This window comes from Papaver somniferum, chromosome 5 (assembly GCF_003573695.1).
Source record: "Papaver somniferum cultivar HN1 chromosome 5, ASM357369v1, whole genome shotgun sequence".
NCBI lineage: Eukaryota > Viridiplantae > Streptophyta > Magnoliopsida > Ranunculales > Papaveraceae > Papaver > Papaver somniferum.
Window position 1 is genome coordinate 213,831,557 of NC_039362.1, and position 21,838 is coordinate 213,853,394.

Here is a 21,838-nt window from a genome sequence, read left to right on the forward strand (position 1 = left end):
ACCGGTTCCTTGAGTATTTCTTCTTCTTGTATGATAAATCTCCATGAAGTCCTTCAGCTCAACTGCACTTTGTATCCTAGTCCAAGACTTAGCTATAATAGACTAGAAATCAATACTTATAGTTTTGATCACTAACATTGAAAAACATGCGTGAGATAACAACGCATGCGAGTTCGACCGAGCAGTGCTCTAACAATAGTTGTTACACCATTTCTCGTCAAAGCAATTTTCAGGATGATTAAAACATATTACGACTTTCGTCACATGGTAAAGAAAAACTTGGTTAAAGAGAAACGCTTACCAACTCATATTTCGAGATATAGATAGCGAGGTATACTCGGCTTGAAATACCAAATGTGTATAATCAAAGTCTATATATATAGCATACGACTTTTTGTCTCAAAGAGTAGAACATAGAGTAGATAGACTTTTGAGTGATAGATAAGTTCAAGTCTTCACATACCTTTTTGTCGAGAAGTTCCACCGGTTCCTTGAATAATTCTTCTACTTGTATGATGCATCGCCATGAAGTACTTGAGCTCAACTACACTTTCTATCCTAGTCCGAGACTTAGCTATAATAGACTAGAAATCAAGACTTATAGTTTTGATTACTAACATTGACAAACATGCTTGAGATAGCAACGCATGCGAGTTCGACCGAGCAATGCTCTAACAATGTTTAAGAACAAATTTATTTTCTCTTTTTTTGGCACGGAAAATGGATTTTCTGTTTGTGAACAAAAAGGATTATATCCAAAAACCTTATTATTCTACACTATAAAATGACTTTTCTGTTTGTGAGGAAAGCTGATTAGGGTCTAGAAAATTTGGCATAAACTAAACATATATGGAATTTGAATAGTCCTCGCTGGAAACTAATTTTATGTTTGCGAAAACAGTTCTATCGCTCTTTCTCCTTCTATAACAGGAACGAAACTTTCACTGACAATCTCTTCCCGTTCAGATATGTCCCATCGAGTAGGGATCTAAGAAGGCACTTTTACTCTTAATAATTTTTTTAGTCTAGTAGTTGATTAAGTTTAGTTTTATTATGCTTTTTTACTTATCATTTGGTGAGTTTTCTACACCTCTATGGTGGTTTGATCACTTCATCTAAAAATGGTTATCTCAATTTTAATGGTTGTTCTTGCCTATTTGGGGTTTAGGAACAGAAAACCTTATAAGATGTTTAGATACATTATTGAGAAGTTATTTTTCTACTTATAAAATTCAAAAAGCAGGAAACGCAATGTCAATGATTCATATAAATAAAATGTCAAAACTTTTTATGAAGTAAAATCTTTTTGTTTCGTACTTTTGGGATTGACTTTTATAGTAACATTTACGGAAAGAAAGCTGATTCGAGTCAAAAACAAAAAAATTAGGTTAGAGTAGTTCTCGTTATCCCCGCTTTAACTCTATATTCCCTCTGCCTTTTTTTTGTTATAACAATATTTTATTTTTCATTACCACATACTAAGAATAATCATGGTGCCTAAAACTAATAAAGATATATTTTTTTTTTCTTTATGATATAAACAAATATTCTTGTTTTTCGAAAAGTAAAACTCGATATGTTGTTTAACTCTTTTAGTTCAAACCAATTTATAAATCCTGAAAATTAGTAAGGTTTTGGTGATATAAAGTGATAAAACTCTATATTCATACTAAAAATGAGCACAATCTGAGATATCAAACCCCGCCTTCCGCCATTCATAATGTTAACCATTAATTTTTTTAATGGTTGATATTCAAAGTGGTAAATGATGGATTGATGGTGTTATACGTCTCGGATATTATGCTCATTTTTCATAGAAATATAGAGATATTAAAAATAACATAACACCAAAATATTGGCTTCAAGTTCATTGTCATTCGAGCTTTCTTTAAAAAAAGACATGTGATAGTGTGTGAACAAAGATATAATATGTTTCTTTTTCTTTTTGATACAAATAGATATTCTTTTTTTTTTTCGTAAAGTAAAACTCCATATATTGTTTAACTCTTTCGTTTCAAACCAATTTATATAACATAATATACAAGAAAGCTGGTTATGGAGCGTGTCTCCGACCAGGTACTGGTAAATGTTTCGCGTACAGTTTGGTTGGCCCCTTTTCCCCTCTAACTTGGTACATCAGTAGATAACAAGGTGGTGGAGGTAGCTAGTTTAGGGGTAGTAGATAACCTTGAAATGATGGTTGACAACATGGTGTCTCATTCACACCAAATTAGGTAAAGATATAGATAACATGAATAAAAGAAGTCAAAATAAATTTTGAATGATTTAAAACCTTCTCCACATTTTCCAGAGGGATTTTTTCATATCACAACGATGTGTGAGAAGAGGGAGTTAGGAGCGTAAAAATAAATGGGTTTATGACTTTTGTGTTGGAGTACTAGGATTAACTTGAGTTCCAGATTAAAAATACTTGCACTGAAGTTGAACTTTCTGTTACACACAGAGAAATGGAATGTTGCTTTGTTGTCGAATGATTGTCAAAGCTTCAGCATGACCGCAAAGTTCCAATATAATTAGTTTGAAAAGAAAAAATTGAAAGGGAATATAAAACCAAAATTGGGATGATGAGGACTCTTCTAACTCTGTTATATTTAATCTAAGTCAAATTTTCTTGACTCAATACGGTATGACTTTCTCCTTAACAATGATCTAAATATATCGAATCATAAAACAAATTAATATTACGAATTTGTTTTGGTTGAAGTATTAGATTAAGTGTATATCAAAATTCTCACCAAAGAAAGATTCATAACACTTGATCATGTGTTGCTTGTTGGGTTTCCAGATTGCGACATACTTGGGAACACACGAGGTATAATATACCTCTTGTCCTAGTGAACACGTGTTGAAGTTTGAGCAACATTTGCATAATATTTTTTGGGTTTGGTATCTTTTGGCGATATAATTATTCTTTTTTTTCTTTTTGAAGGAAAACACAATATTTTGTTTAATTCTTTAATTTAAGACAATCTATAAATCATTAAAATTTGTAAGCTTTTGGTGATATAAAGTGATAAAGTTCTGCGTTCCACATTAAAATGAGCACAATCTGAGTTAACAAACCTCACATTTTAACAATCATAATATTACAGTTAATTTTCTTTGATTGATATTTAAAGTGGTGGTATAGGTGTTATACGTCTTGTTTTGTACCTTTTTTTGTGTGCAGGATTGTGGAGTTTTGTAAGAGGAATACATATCACAAAAAGTTTAGCTTCAAGTTCACTGTCAATCGGAAAAAAAATGGTGTAAATTGTGAGATAATATATGAATGTAATTGGACAGGGATACACCCTCATCATACAATAGTTAGCCTTATAATTCATATTCTTCAATTATTGGTGAGATAAAGTTGGAATGGTGATTTTGTGCAGATTTAGGTTTCGTTTTGGTTCCTAACACTTGTTTTATGATTGTATTCATATTATATGCAAAGGGAAGCAAAATTTGATTTAGACTAAAATTAGGTGAAACTGGGAGAGTCCTCGTCATCCTAGCTAGTTGGTCGTACATTCCCTATTTCCCTATATCTTTTTTTTTCTCTAACAAAAAATTTTCCTCATTACCAAAAACTAACAATAATCTTGATACCTAATGAAAGACATAATCTTTTTCATTATCTTTAGATAGACATAAATGTTCTTGTTAAAAACGAAGTGTTTGTTTCTTTCTTAGTTCAAATCAATATTAGATGTTATCCATCATCACAATTAGTAAGGTTTTGGTAAATAGAAAGTGATAAAAAATATCATAAAATAGGTGTTACGAATTTGATTTGGTGAAATTTCTTACATAATATAATAGTTAGACCTATATTTTATACTCTTCGATTACCATGGAGATAAAATTCGAGGATGATATTGATGAAATTATGATTATTTCTATCTGATGGTTAGTGAGATCAGGTTAAAACTTATATTAGTTTGTAGATCGGATAGTTTTAGACGGGATAATATAGAAATTTCCTTTGAAATTTCAGCACTTACAGCCTTCAAGAAACAACTAATGTGTTGGAGAACTTATTCTGCATTGTTATCATGTTTAGCAGTTTAATTCTCTTTGCGTTTTTGCTAGGAAACATACAGGTGAGTCTCTGAACCTTTTCCATTCAATTTTAATATAAATAGTGGGTTTGATACATTTTCTTTTAGGTTATATTCGCTCAACTGGTGGAACAAGCTAACCAAAGGAAGCAAGAGATCTGGAGTGACCAATACATAGATGATACTGCTCAAAACATGCACAGAAACTGTGCCTGAGCATGGGTCTACTTCTAATGTTATGGGAGAGTCTATAATTGCTATACAAGAGACATCTCAATGCCGTTTAATATGCATCCCGTATAATTTTCTACTTATAAAATGTATGTCTTTCTCAACTACAACGTAAAATTGGTGTCCACTATCTTGTCTATTTTTCTCTGAAGAAAGAATTGTTTGACTTTTTTTTTATATAACGTAATAAAAGATATTGATCTATAACGCGAGTCCTTACAGAGATGGATTATTGGAAGAGTGGAGACAAGAAACTATGGTGAGGTTTAAGCTCTTCAATAGACTCTAATCAGTACTCAAAGTTATGTCAATAAGAATGACATCATAAGGACTAATAAAATCCCTATCTTCTGGACACATATGAGACACATAAGGAAGGTATTACCTCCAGGACATACTAATAAATTACAGTTAACAGTTCCATAATTCAGACATAAAATTCCTGGGCATTTTATACATGGTCTTATACTTAAGACTTTTGAAGAGCCAAAAGCGTCTTAAAGATACGAAATTTATCTTCCATTTATATCCCCCTGGTTAATTGTGACGAAGTTACGTGTGATAGAGGGTACACGTAGGATATTAAACATACATTATGTATTGTATCAAGGGATGAGAAATATCGGTGTTGTGGTGTTATATATATTCAGCAGGACTAAAGACATAACCCCTTCTTGCTTAGTTCATGAACTAATAGGAGTAAAGTATGGGCTTCAGCTAGCAGTTCTATTGGAATATGAGTACTTATACTAGGTTTTGGATAGTGAAAAAGCAAAGAGATTAATAAAAAAAAATCATTTACTCACTTGTCCATTCAATATAACCACTTAGAGAGTTCATATCAGCGACGAGGAGATGAGACTTCCAGGTAAGGTGATGTCAATGACGAAATTAGTGTTGAAACAATTATATATATCATAAGAGTAAAAAGAAGGCATAATACTTGCGTAACAAATATAAACATGGCTATCAATTTATATATATATTTCTTATACTAATAATAATCAATTAAAAGCGTAGATTAAGAAATATCTTCGTGTTTAATTAGGGCTGCACATGGTTCAGTTTTCTACCCGAACCGAACTGGTCCAAATCGACAAAAATACCCAGAAAACCAGAGACCGAAAAATCCAAAACCCAAAAAATCCAAAAACCGAGAAAACTGATTCTAGGTAGTTGGTTTTGGTTTTATGTCACAAAAGAACCAAAAACCCAAAAAAACGAACAAAAAAAAAACACGAAAATTAGAACCAAAAAAACCAACAAAAACTATAACATATAGCGAACCTTCCATCATAATATAATATATATACACTTCAATGAGTATATGCATAAAAATAAAAAATATATCTACTATTGAATTATAATATATATGATTTTAATGAGTATACCATAAATAAAAAATTATAGTTCAAAATATATCTAATATTGAATTATAGATGCATAATATATAAATTTAATGGGTATATCCATATAAACAATGAAACTATAGTTAAAAATATGTTTAATATTAAAAAATATATATACGATGTATATGAATTTTAATGATTACATCCATAAATAAAGAAACTAAAATTAAAGTTATATCTAGTTTTTCCTATAAATATATATTTTCCTAGTCACCTATACCTACAGTACTACACCATTATCATATTCTCAAATCTAGAGTTTTCTCCAAAGAAAAATTAGATGGATTCGACCATGACTGAAAACGTTGGTGCAACCGGAGTCACCGAAATCACTGAAATCACGACTTCTCAAGTAACTTGGCCAAAAGCGCAATAGGACATCAACTGTAAGAACCGGAAGTTCAGATATCTTGACACATATGAAAAGGATTTATGATGGGGTATATGGAGTCAAATAAATTAATGATACTTGTGTTTGTGAGTATTGTGGGAAGAAGTTTAATTGTTCTTCGAAGAACGGTACTAGCACTTTGAGGGCACATCTTAGAATAAGATGGACAAAGTATCCCTTCAGCGAAATGGATAAAAATCAAAAGATGATATCCTTATTGGGAAGAAAAATTACAAATTGTAAATTCGATGAAGTATTATGTCAAAGATATCTTTTAAAAATGTTCATCCTTTGCGAGATACCTTTGAATCTTATTGAGAACCAAGCTTTTAAGAGTTTTATTCAAGATCTCAATCCAACATGATGATCTTAACATGATTTGAAGAAATACATTGACTAGTCAACAAGATTAATGTTAAACTTTGGATTGAGATCATGAATAAACTCCTAAAATCTTCATTCTCAATATGATTAAAAGGTAGCTCCCAAAGGATGAACATTTTAGCAAGAGATCTATGAGACAATACTTGATCAAATTTCCAATTTGTAATTTTGCTTCCCGATAAGGATATCATCTTTTGATTTTTATCTCTTTCGCCGAATGGATACTTAGTGCATATTTTTCTAAGATGTGCCCGTAAAGTATTAGTACCATTCTCCGAAGAACAATTAAACTTCTTCCCACAATACTCACAGACACAAGTATCATTGAAATTTTCGATTACATCGACATTATCATAAATCCTTTTCATATGTGTCCAGGCATCTGAACTTTCGATTCTTACAGTTGATGTCCTATTCTGCTTTGGGCCAGTTATTTGAGAAGTGTGATTTTAGTGATTTCGGTGACTCCGGTTGCACCAACATTTTCATTCGTGGTCAGGGGCAGATGTACAGTCAGACTTACCCATCTTAAGCCAGGGTTAGTTTAAACATTTTCATTTACAGACGGTAGAAAACGGTAGCCATCCAATTTAAGCCTGGATATAATTATCGTGAAGCCATGGTAGATATTTTGGTTAGAATTACCGTGAAGCCAGAGTAGAAATTTTTGGGTTCATGAGGAAAAGGAAAATGGATATTTGAAGTTTATGAGTGAGGGAAGAAAGAAAATGATGAAATAATGAATGATTTACTAGAACTCTATCAGTTTCTTTTGAATTGATTTATCTATATAAGGTTTTAAACAATTTCCCTTGCATGTGTAATTTTAAACCTTGGAAATGGTTAATTTGAATTCCGAGTGTTTCCACGGTTTGTTTAACAACTGACGTTTGGGTTTGAATGATACTAGTTGTGGACAATCTATCAACGATTCCAAGTATATAGGGAGGAAGTACTCTTGTACTGCTTGAAGTTGAATCTGATGGTTTGAACACGAAAATTTTATGTAAGATTTGAGTTAGAGTTATGGTAGTTAGTATAATGATAAAAGATGTGTTGTTAAACTCTAATCTGCAGGTGATTAAGTTATGAGAGGAGGTCAACAATACCTTGTACGACACGAGACCATTTAAACTGTGCATCTGTGTTTGATAAAAACCCTGAAAAGAGAGAAAAGGGGGTAATAGTTCTTGTTTCCTTGTTTATGTATTTGAAAAACAGTACAGGTGAAATGGCTTGATGTTAGGATGCACATCTAAGTTATTATATGGTCTTGATTCAGTCTTTGTTTGGTTATATGCCATTAGTTATTTTATGCCGTTTTGTTTTAGTGTAAACTAATTTAAGAGGTAATCTATTTTTTCTGTCAGTCTACAAAATAGAAAAATTTCAAGCCTCCTAGCTTTGAATCCTGGTTCCACCATTGTTTATGGTCGAATCCATCTGATTTTTCTTTGGAGAAAAATCTAAAGTTGAGAATATGATAATAGTGTAATACTGTAGGTGTCTATATATATATATTTTATAAGAAAAACTAGATATAAATTTAATTTTAGTTTCTTTATTTATGGATATACTCATTAATATAAAAATGTATGTATATGTTTTAATATTAGATACATTTTTAACTATAGTTTCTTTGTTTATGGATATACTCATTAAATTTATATATATTGTGCATATATAATTCAATATTAGATATATTTTGAACTATAATTCCTAGTTCGTGATGTAATTGCGGATATTTGTTACAAAGATAGTGTGTCTGGGCGTAAAGAAGTTGATTTGGGATTTTTGTCAGATAATAACAAGGATTTACGTCCAGTAGACATCCTTGTCCTTCACTGGGGAGGGGGTTCGTGCTTTTGTTCCAGGTCAAGTGATTTTCAAAGTAATTTTGCATAAACGTACTAAATACTTAGATGAATGTGTTTCACATGGATATGGTTTAGGTGTTTTAGCTTTCACCACCTTGGGGGAGATTAGTGAGGATATTGTTTGTTTTTTAAGCGTTTAAAGAATTGTTTAGTTAGTAATGATGCTAGTAGTGGTCTAGGCAGTTTTATTTTTCATAAATTGGGTGTTGCTATTCAAATAGGGTTTGGCACCCATCTTGTTGCTCGGTTACCGACTAAATCTTTGTACGAATCCTTGTGATTTCTTATAATAAATAAAATATTGTTATAGCGCTTACATCCCATAGGTGTACGCCAAAAACAGATGTATTTTGGTTTTCCCATGTCCATGTATATACATGTATTATATCCATGTAACCTAAGAATACTAATCAATATAGTTACCTTCTCCTTCTCCACATCTTTCTTTTTCCTTATCTTTTATACTAAAACATGTTATCATGCACGATGCTAAACCGCGGGGCTATCTCAGATTGATTGATTTATTTTTTCTACACGGATTAACATCAAGCTAATATGTAAATCGCTGGAATCAAATCAGATAAGTTGGATCTGTTTTGCCCTGTAAATATATATATATATATTCCTTTCCCTGTTTTTTATTTTCGTATATCAAATATTAAATTCGTGGTGCAAATTAATTTGATGTATGTTCAAGATCTGCTCTATATCTACATATCTCATAATCAATTGGTTGAATCCATGGAGGAAATCATCTCGATCTGCACAATCTATGTCTATGCATCCTTGTTTTGAATTTATATAAACATATATGCGTACGCTTGTTCATGGGATCAGAATATGTTTATGCGATTGTCAGTTGATTTTGAATTCTATAATTTAATAATATGCATAAGTTTGTGTATGCGATTATCAACTTATCTGAATTCTATCATGCGTTTGTTTATGTGATCATCAACTGGTTTGAATTTTATTATATAATAATAATATATTCACATGATAAGTATAAATAAAATGTTTGGGTGTGAAGATGATTCTAAGCTGTGCTGTGTTTTCTGTTTCTTTTTTCCCTTGCGGCGGCTGATTGTCCCACAATTTCCCATTCTCGCCTACTGTGCGAGGAAGACGAAATTAGGTCAGGAAGGCAGTGATCCAACTCGGTCAGTTCCAACTAGGCCCAACTCAGTCCGTTCATGTGCTTTGCTGTTCTGTCCTATCCAGCTGCAGCTCGGTTCTGGGATATGTGCAGCCAAGACCGTTCCGGTTCTGTGTATATATAGCGGGAACAGAAGCCCGAGGTATGTAACTAAAACGTGGTTTTTTTTACATGACTTGCTAGGCCTATCTATCTGTTTTTAGAATATGCCTAGTTTTGTTTATTTTTGTCTTAAAATAAGTCAACAACATATAAACGGTCAATTTAAATTATTTTTGTTGATCTCGACCATTAAGAATTTTGGTTTTATTGTTATTATGTTCTCTTGAAATGATATTGGCTATAGTTTAATGGTGTTTATCTTTTGTTCAATTGGTTGTACCAAATATATTTATTTGGGGTTTAAAAGTACTTGAGCACCATTATTTTGTATTTGATATTTTCTGCCCAAATTTGAATGTTCTGTGGGATGTAATCCGCTTGCTCGACTACTAAAGAGTCGGTAGTTTCAAAAGATACGTTCAAATAAAATCACATGTATTCCAATTTTTGTGGAAGAACTCACAAAAGATTATATGAATATAAAAATTTCCATTTATTTACTTCATCCATGATACTAACGAACCAGTACATGTTGAAGTATGACAATAAGAGAACTATCTTTAGTTATATATTCAACCTAAAGTAAGTGGTTGACATGTGTAGTGAGATTCTCTTGGCCTATTGAGATAAAGAAAATTTTCAAATTAAGCTAAATGTAGCAAAATTAAAAATGGAAAGAACCTCGAAGTTATGATGGTTAGACGTACCGACTCATATAAATCATGTGAAAAGGGACATACGTATCATGATACAAAGATATACTTTTGTCTTCGGTAGTAATAACACCAGTACACAAGTATCAACCAGGTATGTGATTAGCTAAAATGTAATTGTAGCTCCCATCATAAATGAAAGAGTTGGAAATGAACCTGGTCATAGGTATTGATATACATAATGTAATGTGTGTATCATAGTATCAACCAGTTTTCACATCAACTTTGATAGCAACAAGAACTTTGCCGGGCCAATCGACTATCTTATTGAGTTGAACGAGATCCAATATCTGCACTTATGGAATATATTCACTAAAGCACTTGAGATATATTTGGTGACATGTAATATATATTCCCTCTAAAGTAATTGAGTTGAATCCCACTTTTATAACGTAATAAGGCCACACCACTTATCAAAACTCTCAACACCCAAGTGTCTAATTAATAGTTGTTTTTCTTCCACTAGCTTAAGGAATTTAAACTAGTTGTTGAATTATTTCCTTATAATGTGACTACGAGGATTGGATCATCGAGCACAAAATTTCTTAAAATTTATTTTCAAGATAGAATAAAGACGTCACAAAATCTCTACATGTACCGAGAGATAATCACACCTTGTTAAATTCCAAAGTAACCCATGCAAACGGATATCATGTGGAACCTCACAATGATGAGAATGTAATTGATTGCATCTTTTATAGTTCCTAATATATTTGAAAGGAAATATTGTAACACCCCGAGTTATGGAATAGAGTCAAACCATATGTAGATCCGAACTCGAAGCGCTACGGGTCGGGAAAAAAAAAGACTTATGCATATAACTCTTATAATTTCCTTATTACAACAAACATAATTTAACCTTTCTAACATTAGTTTAAACATATAAATTCTCTAATCATCTTTAACAACATTTTCAACGAACATATTATTTCAAATTACATTTCAAACATTTACAAGAAAACAACGCAGTCATTAAGCTACACATTCCTAGCTTACGCTGCGCAACTCTAACAAATCTGCAAGGATGTCAATTGGGGTGAGATGACAGCTCAGTAGAATGCATTCCCAATCTCAAACATGCATAACAATATCAATGAGTCAATTAGCATACAACATGGGTATACAACACGATTACGAGCGATCAATTATAATATATCGAACCAACAACATTACAACAAAAGTATTATTTACAATAAATCATTTCGTTCATCTATTCAATCATGAATTCATAGTACCAATATTATATACGACAAATCATCTCATTAAGATTTTAAACATGCGTTCACGACATCAATAGTATTTACGATTAACGTTTTCAAAAGTTCATCCATTTGAGTTTCAACACATCGGTTCATCGGTTCATAACACGAATAATATTTCAACATTTCATTCAATTAGACTTCACACACGTGTTCATAACACCAATTATGTTTCCAACAAATTATTTTTCAACACATGATTCACAAATTAATATTTCACCAACACACCATGAGTTCACAATATTTACAGTATTATCAACAAATCATTTATCGAATCATCCATTTAGGATTCAACTTATCAATTCACAACAAACAATATTTTTTTTTAACAATTCATTCATTTGAATTTCACAAATAATTTCTTAACACTGGTTATGTTTCACCATAAATTCATATTAATCTCGAATTAAGCAAACCCAAAGCATAATGAAAGATAAGAAACTTATATACAACTTTTTTTTAGACCTCAAATCATTTTAACATCACTAAGACTTCCTAAGAACATCAAAACAACAGAAAAACGAAACTGTCCAGAATTTTCATAAACTATCATCCAAATTACAAGAAACTTTCAACGGTGAATTTACATTGGAAAATTCTAAAAGTGTAACTAGAGATACCCAATTATGTTATCTACCAATAACCAAAGTCCGATCATCAATAAGATTCATAAAATTATACATATAAATTTCAGAACCCTAATTAAATAAGATTAAACAAATATAAAATCAAAGTATACCAAAGAAAAACACAAAGAGAAAGGGATTAAACATTCTACCTTTCAATTTCTAGAAACTCCTCTTGATTTCTTCTCTAAAAATCTCTAGCTCCACCTCTTTCTTCTTCTCCTTAGACTTTTCTAACTTCTAAAATTCTTTTCCATTTACATTAATAAAATACCTATATATTAACGATTATTTTTCTTAAGTATTTTAATTATCTTTTCATTTTCCCTTGATTTTATTATTATTGATTATTATATTTTCACCCTAACTTGTAGCCTTTCTAGTTTAAACCACCCACCCACCTAGGCTAAGGTTAAGGAACAACAACCTAAATCACAAAGTTAACTAAATTGGGTATAACCCGACCCGAAACAGTAGCTAAGAATACAGGGTATTACAAATATTTCTTGGAGAAACTAATGAGTCAATCTAGTGAAATGTAAATCATTATAATATTTGGATTATTGAATCCATATTGACTCCGACGATGAAATGTTGGGAATTGACTCATTTAGGCTTTGACATAACCATACATGCACTTTGGTTGTGACATGATGTTTCATTTTTAAAGGAATCATACGTACATCACTGTGTTTGAGTGGACAAGACAATGGGAAAAACATTGACAAAATGCGAAGTAACGGTATATCTCTCAATAAGTGTTCTATAAATTACTAGATGCACAACCCCCCCTTCCCATTATGCTTTTAAGTAAGAAAGCATATCATTCATTTTTACAAAGTCTTCAGTAAAACAGGATCGAGACCATCCTAAGATGCAAATGGTAAAAATTCCATATTACAAAGAAAACAAAGGTGACATTTAGAAAAATATTCATGCAAAATGCGTACCATTAATGTGAATGATGGATCTGGTAAATGTTTTGACATTTTGGACTAGTTATAGTTCCCAAGAAATTTGCGTTTGAAAACTCCTAGCACATATTACACAATGCAAAGTGCAAAGGCTCACCATCCTTGTTAATGCTAGAGAATTTACATCAAAAGGATTTGATGAATATTACATGTTTAATAGGATCAATATAGAGCATCTTACACCCACTGGTCTCGCAGAGGCTATCATCAAAGGTTACAGATGGTGTCTAAGGAATAGGTAATGCGTACCAACCTACCTTTTATTGCTTTGGGGATATGCAATATTACGCGCATATTTACTTAGTTCTTTTTAGAACCCAATATTAGTCAACATTTTCTGCGTACCAGTTGGTAACTGAATTTAAGCCTGACACTTGTGTTCTTACGCATTTTTGGTTGCACTATATATGTGCCATTACGAGTCCACATCGTACTATGATGGGTCACGAAAATGATTAAGTAATTTTGTTGGATATTTACTCTCAACAATTATCCGCATTTTAAAAAAGTATTTTAGAACCCAATATTAGTCAACCTTTGGCAGGATATCTCTTACTGCTAGATTTGCAGGTTATCACTTTAATGAGACAGTATTACCATCGTTAGGGGGAGATAAGAAAAAGTATTTTCTAAGGGAACGACATGAATTGTCGTGGTGTGTTCCCGCTGTGTCTCATATTGATTCTTGTACTCCACAAATGTAAATTTGAATGACAAATAATAATCAATTTTCAGAATGTACACCGATGTCGCTAAAGTTACAAGATCACACATACCAGCTGCAAATATTCATGCAAGATTAGTAATCCTCAGTATGGGATACACCATAGACTAAGGTGTTGCAACTACACTTGGTGGAAGTGTAGTTGAGTCCGTGGCTCCATAAAGGAAGATGGACAGACCACCAGGTTCGATCAATGCTCACTTAGAAAGGAAGTAGATGAGTAAGACACAACCTAATTTGTATCATTAATGAAATCATCTCATTTGATTGTCTCTGACTATTTTCATGAATCGATACTGTAGGACGCTCCGAAGTTTTAAATGATTCTAGAGAACAATGAAATCCTGACGGGTTATGAGAATGCATAAGAGTCAATGGAAGGATCATGCGTGCACAATGATGATATAGTCCATAAATAGTTGCTCCAGAAGTAGAGCACAATGAGATCGAACCATGATTTATTTTGATTAATTTCAAATAAATAATATATTTGGCATACACAATCCAGGTAGAACTTAGTTCTTTGGAAAATATACGGGTATTTGGTGTGGTAGTGCTAACCAACCAAGTGTAAAGCCTATTGGACATACATAATTAATTTGTCATAAAGCATAATGAGAAGAAAATAGTCTTAAAGTAAAAAGACTCTCCTTGTGGCGCGAGGTTTATCACAAAGCCCTGGAATTGTTCTATTATAATGGACATTATAGAGTTCCGCTACTTAGTTGGCTTGGTAATTTCAAAAGGACCTGAAATGCAGCATATGTATGTGGTTGTTACGTATCTCTGAAAGAATCAAGAGATAGAAGATATTTACAAAAGTACTTGATAGACTTTTGTTGCCCAAATCAAGTAACTCTAAACCACAGAGTGCATTTACAATTAGATAGAACGTTCACTTATAGATTGAAGCAATCAGGCGGTATACCCATCTAAGTGGCTATTTGATTTAGAGGGGATAGACAAATAAGTTATTTTTTCTTGCATATTCACAAAAAAGTTCCCAATTTGGAATTGTAGCTATTTATGTCGACGGTACAAACATGATGGGTACTCTTGATGTAATAAGAGACCTTAAAAGCTATTTAAAATCCGAATTTGAGATGAAAAATCTAGGGAAAGCTCTACCGAGTACTGAGCTTGTGGGATATTATTCCACCAGTTTGCATATGTCTAAAGTTGTCGGGAAACTTAACAAAGACATGCATCCTGAAAGCACTCCCGTGATTAGTCGAGGTTCAAATGTAAGTAAGTGACCATTTCGTCTAAAGGAAGATGCCAAATATGTGTTGGGAGATGAAATTCCCATATCTAAGTACAATAGACGCATGTTTGTACTTAGTATAATAATGTACTCGATTAAATTTTACATCCTCAGTGAACTTGTTAGCTAGATGTAGCTCAGCGCCAACGCAACATCATCGGAATGGTATAGTGAATGTAATCATGTACTTAAAAGTAACCATTGACATAAATATGTATTTTCCCTACAAACAAATTAAAAGGAATGCTAATGAAAGTGCAATCCAAAAGTTGTTGATTATGAAGGAACAATAATCTCTACTCCAACGAAGTAATCAGAGGGAGATATGGTAGAATATTTTCTAGTTTATTACTGATATTCAGTTTCGAAAAGTACATGACTAAAGGAACTGTCTGAAACAACTCTGAAAGTAATCATGGGGAGATGCCGACATCAGGGGGAGGATCCAAGGATATGATGTTGATATATTTTACTTCGAAATTGAAGCTGTGTTGTACTCTTTTTCCCCTTCGATCGAGAATAGTTTTTCCCAAAGGGTTTTGTTACTCGACAAGGTTTTTAGCGAGACAACACTAAAAACATCAAGTATGTTGAACGTTGAAGACATAAAGATCTCCTTTGATATTACTGAAAATATCTGGATCAAAAAAATGAAACGCGATATTCTATTAAGCAACGTAACTTCCAGAATCAACAACATGGTCTTATAAATATTCATGTCACCAAAGTAAAGTGTGATAAACTCCTTTTGACTGCATTAGAATAATGAAAATTGTCTGACATCATGGGGAGCATCTAATGGTGTGTTGAAATATTTTCCTTCACCGAGGTTACTTTTCCCACAGGGTTTTTTTCTCGGCAAGGTTTTTAATTAGACAACAACAAACACCGGGAATTAACTTCCCAAGTAAGGCTATTGTCTTTCCCAAAAGGATTTTTTGCCTAAGAAGTTGTGAAGAAACTAATCAACTTCAACGAAGCAAAGTGATCATCTGCAACGGATCACCTTTACTTGCATTTGTCACGTTTTACTCTTTCCCCTTCGTCAAGGTTTTGTCCCACTGGGTTTCCTTGTCAAGGTTTTAATGAGGCAACATATTCGAGTCCAACTATGTTCTAAGTTTGCTTAATATTGTACTCTTTCTTTAGTTTAGGTTTTGTCCCTCTGGTTTTCCTGACGAATTTTTAACGAGGAAATTAACTTAGACTCGTCGGTCTTTGAAGATCGTATTTCATGTGATGAACTACATGTAATGTACGAGATAACATGTGAAGTACTACATGTGAATAGTTGTACCAAAGTTTTTGTCCCGCTGGGTTGTTCCTTGTCAAAGTTACCAGGCAATTGATTTCGACACAAGTCATCAAGGAGAGGACAACATTTGAAGAACTATATTCGAAGCACTTTATATGAAGCACTGCATACGGAGTTCTATTGGACCGGACAAGGGGAGTGTTGTAGGTCTTCCAGCCCATAGATGTGCGGCCCAAAACAGATGTCTTTTGGTTTTCCCATCTCCATGTATATACATGTATTATATCCATGTAACCTAAGAATACTAATCAATATAGTTACCTTCTCCTTCTCCACCTATTTCTTTTTCCCTATCTTTTATACTAAAACAAATATTTAATTTTTGAGAAATATTAGATATATTTTATTTATTTATGGATATACACATTGAAGTGTACATATATATTATACTATGATGGAAGGTTCACTATATATTATGGATTTTGTCGGTTTTTTTGGTTCGAACTCTCGTGTTATTTTTTTGGTTCTTTTGTGACATAAAACCAAAACCAACCACCTAGAATCGGTTTTCTCGGTTTTTGGGTTTTTTAGTCTCTTGTTTTCTGGGCTTTTTTGTCGGTTTGGACCAGTTCGTTTCGGGTAGAAAACCGAACCATGGGCAACCATATTTGTATGTGATCATTAACCATAAAATTCCATTTTTGCATGATTGAATGCCATGAAAAAGACGGAATCGATAGATAATGGAGTACCATATCTATTGATTGTAAATTACTGAGCCAAAATATATCTATAATCGGTAAAAAATGACATTTAATTGGCTCCCGATTACAATGTAGCCCCAAAATTGGATTGTGCTAAAATCCTTAAATTTTCAAATTCTCTAAACAAACATAATCGGTAGTAAATAAACTGATATAATCGGTAATAAATGAAGTTCATTTAACTTTCCGATTACAATGTAGACCCAAAATTGGATTTTGCCAAGATCGTTAAATTTTCAAATTCTCTACACAAACATAATCGGTAGTAAATAAAGATCATTTAAATTTCGATTACAATGCCCAAAAAATTAGATTTTGCTAAAATGCTTAAAATTTTAAATTCTCTACACAAACATAATCAGTAGTAAATAAAGTTCATTTAACTTACAATTATAATCAACAATAAATAAACTAACATAGTCAATAGTAAATAAAGTTCATTTAACTTCCCGATCACAAAGTAGCCCTAAAATTGGATTTTGTCAAAATTCTTAAATTTTCAAAATCCAAGGGAAATCTGAATTTTTCTATTTCCACAATCGGTAGTTTCATGATGTTTATTATTTCCATATTGAAGAATCAATAGTTTCGTGATATTCATTATCCACAATCATACCGATTGTTGTAGCATCCCCAATTTTTTTTTTTTTAAAAAACCAATGGAATTTTGAATTTCTTTATTTTCACAATCGATAGTTTCGTGAAGTTTATTATCTACCAATTGTAAAACCGGTAATTTCATGATATTCATTATCTACCGATTATAGTAGTAGCCCCTAATTTAAATTTTTCAAAAACTAGTGGAATTTTGCAATTCTCTATTTTCACAATCGGTAGTTTCATGGTAATAATTATCTACCGATTGTGATAGTAGCCCCTAATTCAAATTTTTCAAAAACTAATAAAATTTTGAATTTCTACCGATTGTGCTTAAATTTTAGCACAAAAAAAATGAAGTTTTTGACGCAAAAATAATCGGTACATAACAATCTATTTTACCTGTCGATTAAGGTTGATGTTCTTAAGAAATGAACATCAACCATAATCGGTAGATAAAATCAACTTTATACTAACCGATTATGTTTATGCAACTGTAAATCTTAGAAAACTTCAGATCAATTTCTTGATTTCAAGCGATCAAATCCTAATTTAGGATCACAACTACTACCATTTATCCATTTTGTTTGTTTAACTCGATTTTTTATTTTGATGTTCCAAGTTTCAATTTTAAGTTTAATGAATTTTGGGTTTCGATTGTATACAATTAACCCTAAAGTTTGATCGACGATATTTCGTTTCAATCAAAACTAAAACGATGAAATTTTTTTCAATCGGTAGAATAAAGAAGAAGAAGAGGAATGCTATGATTATGAAAATAAAGTATATAGGTTTAGATTTAATATAAAGGTGGAGGACAATATAGATAATTTCTATTTTTAGACACCCCATAACCATCTTCATTGGATGGGTATAAAAAAACTTCCCCTAATTCTTTTTAGGCTAAGTCCTACGGTGTGTTAATCTAGCAGCTAGATTAGAAGTTAGGGCAACCACCTAAGTCCTATGGTAGTTCTAATCTAGCATACTAGATGCGCTGAATCATTCAGTGAAAAGTAGATTTAGGAAGCTGCGTTGAATCATTCAGTAAAAAGTAGATCTATGTTACGCTGAATGGTTCAGCGCAACCATCTCAGCCGTCAGATTAAAAAATAAATTTAGATCCGAAAAACCATTCCGCGAAAAGGTGATTTTGATTGCGCTGAGCCATTCAAATAGACAACACTTTTTGGCTAGTCTAACAGTCAAATTTAGCCCATAGGACTTAGTCTTAGGTTGTTGAGATTATTAGTCCCACATTGTTGGGCAATCTAAGATCCTGCGGCTTATAATGCCTTAGGACCTCTCCACTCATTGCCAATTGGTTTTGAGTTGGATGCCCGTATTCTAGCTTGGGATCAGAGCAGGCTATTTGCGACGAGTCATTAGACCGCGCCTTTACTCCGCGTCACTCGATTTAATTGTCCATGTGTTAGACCCAACGAGGCTACACGTGAGGAGGCGTCTTGAGGTTATTAGTCCCACATTGTTTGAGTTATCTAAGATCCCGTGGCTTATAATCCTTTAGGGACTCTCCACTCATTTCTAATTGGTTTTGAGTTGGATGCCGGTATTCTAACATGGTATCATAACAGGCTATTTGTGACGAGTCTTTGACCGCACCTTTACTCGGCGTCACCCGATTTAATTGTCCACGTGTTAGACCCAACGAGGCTACACGTGAGGGGGCGTGTTGAGATTATTAGTCCCACATTGTTAGGAAATCTAAGAACCTGCGGCTTATAATACCTTAGGGCCTCTCCACTCATTGCCAATTAATTTTGAGTTGGGTCACCCTTAGAGTTATCAAAGGTAAGTTTTTTTTTTTTCTTTTTTCTTTCCCATTTCTTAACATATAACATGAACACGCACCTTTAGGACTTCTTAACATATATAACATGAAGACGCACCTTTAGGAATGATGTCCCATCAAAGGACTGTTTTAAACAAAAATTAATTAAACAGTGAAGCATTTATGACTTCTAACTTCAGCACGGCGGCATCAATATAGAATCAATGTCTCATGAAATTACTTCCTTGATGACTAGCTAGTGGCATGCCGCATGTGAAGCACATACTCCACCATATGCCTAATTAAACCAGGTTCCTTCTGGGGATCTTATAAAAATTTTAACAAAATACCCCCAAGTCCACGAAAGTCTTCATACCCGAGATTGAACGCTATTGCTGCAGGTAGGCATTTGTTCCCGGATAGAACATTATAGTACGTATGACTTGAATCTTAACATTTTATTGAAATACTTTCAAGTTACATTTTATTTAGACCATGCATAAACGCATTCAAGAATTTGCATGAATTACTGATCATGGATGACCTGGTAGCAGTATATAAAGGAAGTTAGTTTTGAAACACTAACCCTGATCCGAGCAACTTTTCTTCCATGAGACGGTCAAGTCGTTCAACCATAAGAGGTGTCAAGTAATTCTTCGAATCACCAACTTCGCCTTTCCTGAAGAAGACTTTGTTCTCGACATGATTTCTCCAATATCCATTCTTATTCACGTCCAAATTCTTCAACTGTTCAAAACTACATAGACTTATTATATCTTCAATCACTCCATGTATCTCTTCGTCAACAGAAAAACTATAACCCATGAAATCCGCGAGTTTCTTTACTTGGATTTTCGGTTCTTTCTTCAAATCTTCATATTTTAGAAACAAAACTTTCTGAGGGTTCTCTGAACTTTCTTTCCAGTACCCAAGTACATGATCCCAAAACGGACCGAATTCTGAGACTCCCTCATAGAAAAACTCAAAAGCTTCATCAATCGACAGAGAACTATTGTTATTGTTCACTACTGGCCTCACTTTGTTTATAAACATCCACATAGATATAAGGGTGTCTTGAGGATTTCTACATAGATAAACAATCTTGCAATTTGTAGCTGGCTTCTTAATGGATTCAGCTAAAGAAGGGTAAGGGACATGAGTAGCTATAACTCTACATGGAGAATTATAATCATGAGTGGTGATAGTGTTAGTGAAATCAAGTAGCCTATGATCTGGAAAAAAATGTTTTAAGTCGATGAACGGAACAAGGTCATGGGGTGAAACAGTAAGCAATGGGTGTTGGTGGTAATTGTTTGAACAAGGGTAATTGATTCGGTTGACAATGGCAAAGGCTAGTGCTTTCAACCAGATGCTGCCTGATTTGGGCATTGTTGCTATAATCAAATCAGTACCTAAAGCTTTGAAATTCTGTTGAAAGTCCTTGATGCTTTCTATTCCGATAGCAGAACGCCAAAAACCTTGATACTGATATAGTACATCACTTCCTAAACCGTGGCGACATACATCCCCTTTAGGAAGGTCAAGAGAAATTTCATCACCTTTTTCATGGTTGTTGTTGTTAGTGCTAGCCATGAGTGATATTCAGCTATAATGAGATGGCTAGAAATGTCGCTCTTTTCATATGAGAAATAAGGGGTTTATAAATTGAAAAAGATGCTTAGTGAAGGTGGTGAAGTCATTGCACATAGGTCGTCTATATTCTTTTATTTTGCAAACTCCCTCATCTCATCTGCATTCTAATTACTTTAAAGAATTTTTTTTTGGCGAGAATAAAAACTATTGGTCCAGTTCCACTTGTGGCTAGTTGTTTTCTCTTTATTACCTCACTAGCTGCATCATTACGCAAAGATCAATTTGGTCTAGTTAATCTCCATTTATTCATGGTTACGTTAGTGACATGTCTTAGTTATATCCCAATGGTGAGAATGATATGGACGTCTAATTGGACTTTTTAAAGTAGAGATGATGCTAAACATACAGTGTAGTGGGAGTAACTTAAATCTTCAACATGTTTATGGATATATACCCGGCTGATGCAGAGAGGTGTCTGTAAGGGCATGCGCAGACTTATGGTTACAGTGGGTGGAGCCGTCCATTTATAAGCTAGCATATAAAACTTTGTTTATGGATAGGTGAGAAAATTGACACTTAGATAGATACAGGTTTTCTTACAAATGTTAAATCGGCATACAAAAGCCATTTTTGGTGTTCAAACTTGAGGTTTATTCATCTCTA

The 21,838-nt window shown here is 33.0% G+C and overlaps 1 protein-coding gene across 1 annotated transcript; it reads right to left on the reverse strand.

Annotated features, from left to right (window-relative positions):
• Nucleotides 1-20,149: 20,149 nt before the first annotated feature.
• Nucleotides 20,150-21,175, reverse strand: LOC113280757 (cytosolic sulfotransferase 14-like). Its single transcript, XM_026529344.1, has one exon. The coding sequence runs from the start codon at nt 21,173-21,175 to the stop codon at nt 20,150-20,152; it is 1,026 nt and encodes a 341-aa protein (XP_026385129.1).
• Nucleotides 21,176-21,838: the final 663 nt, after the last annotated feature.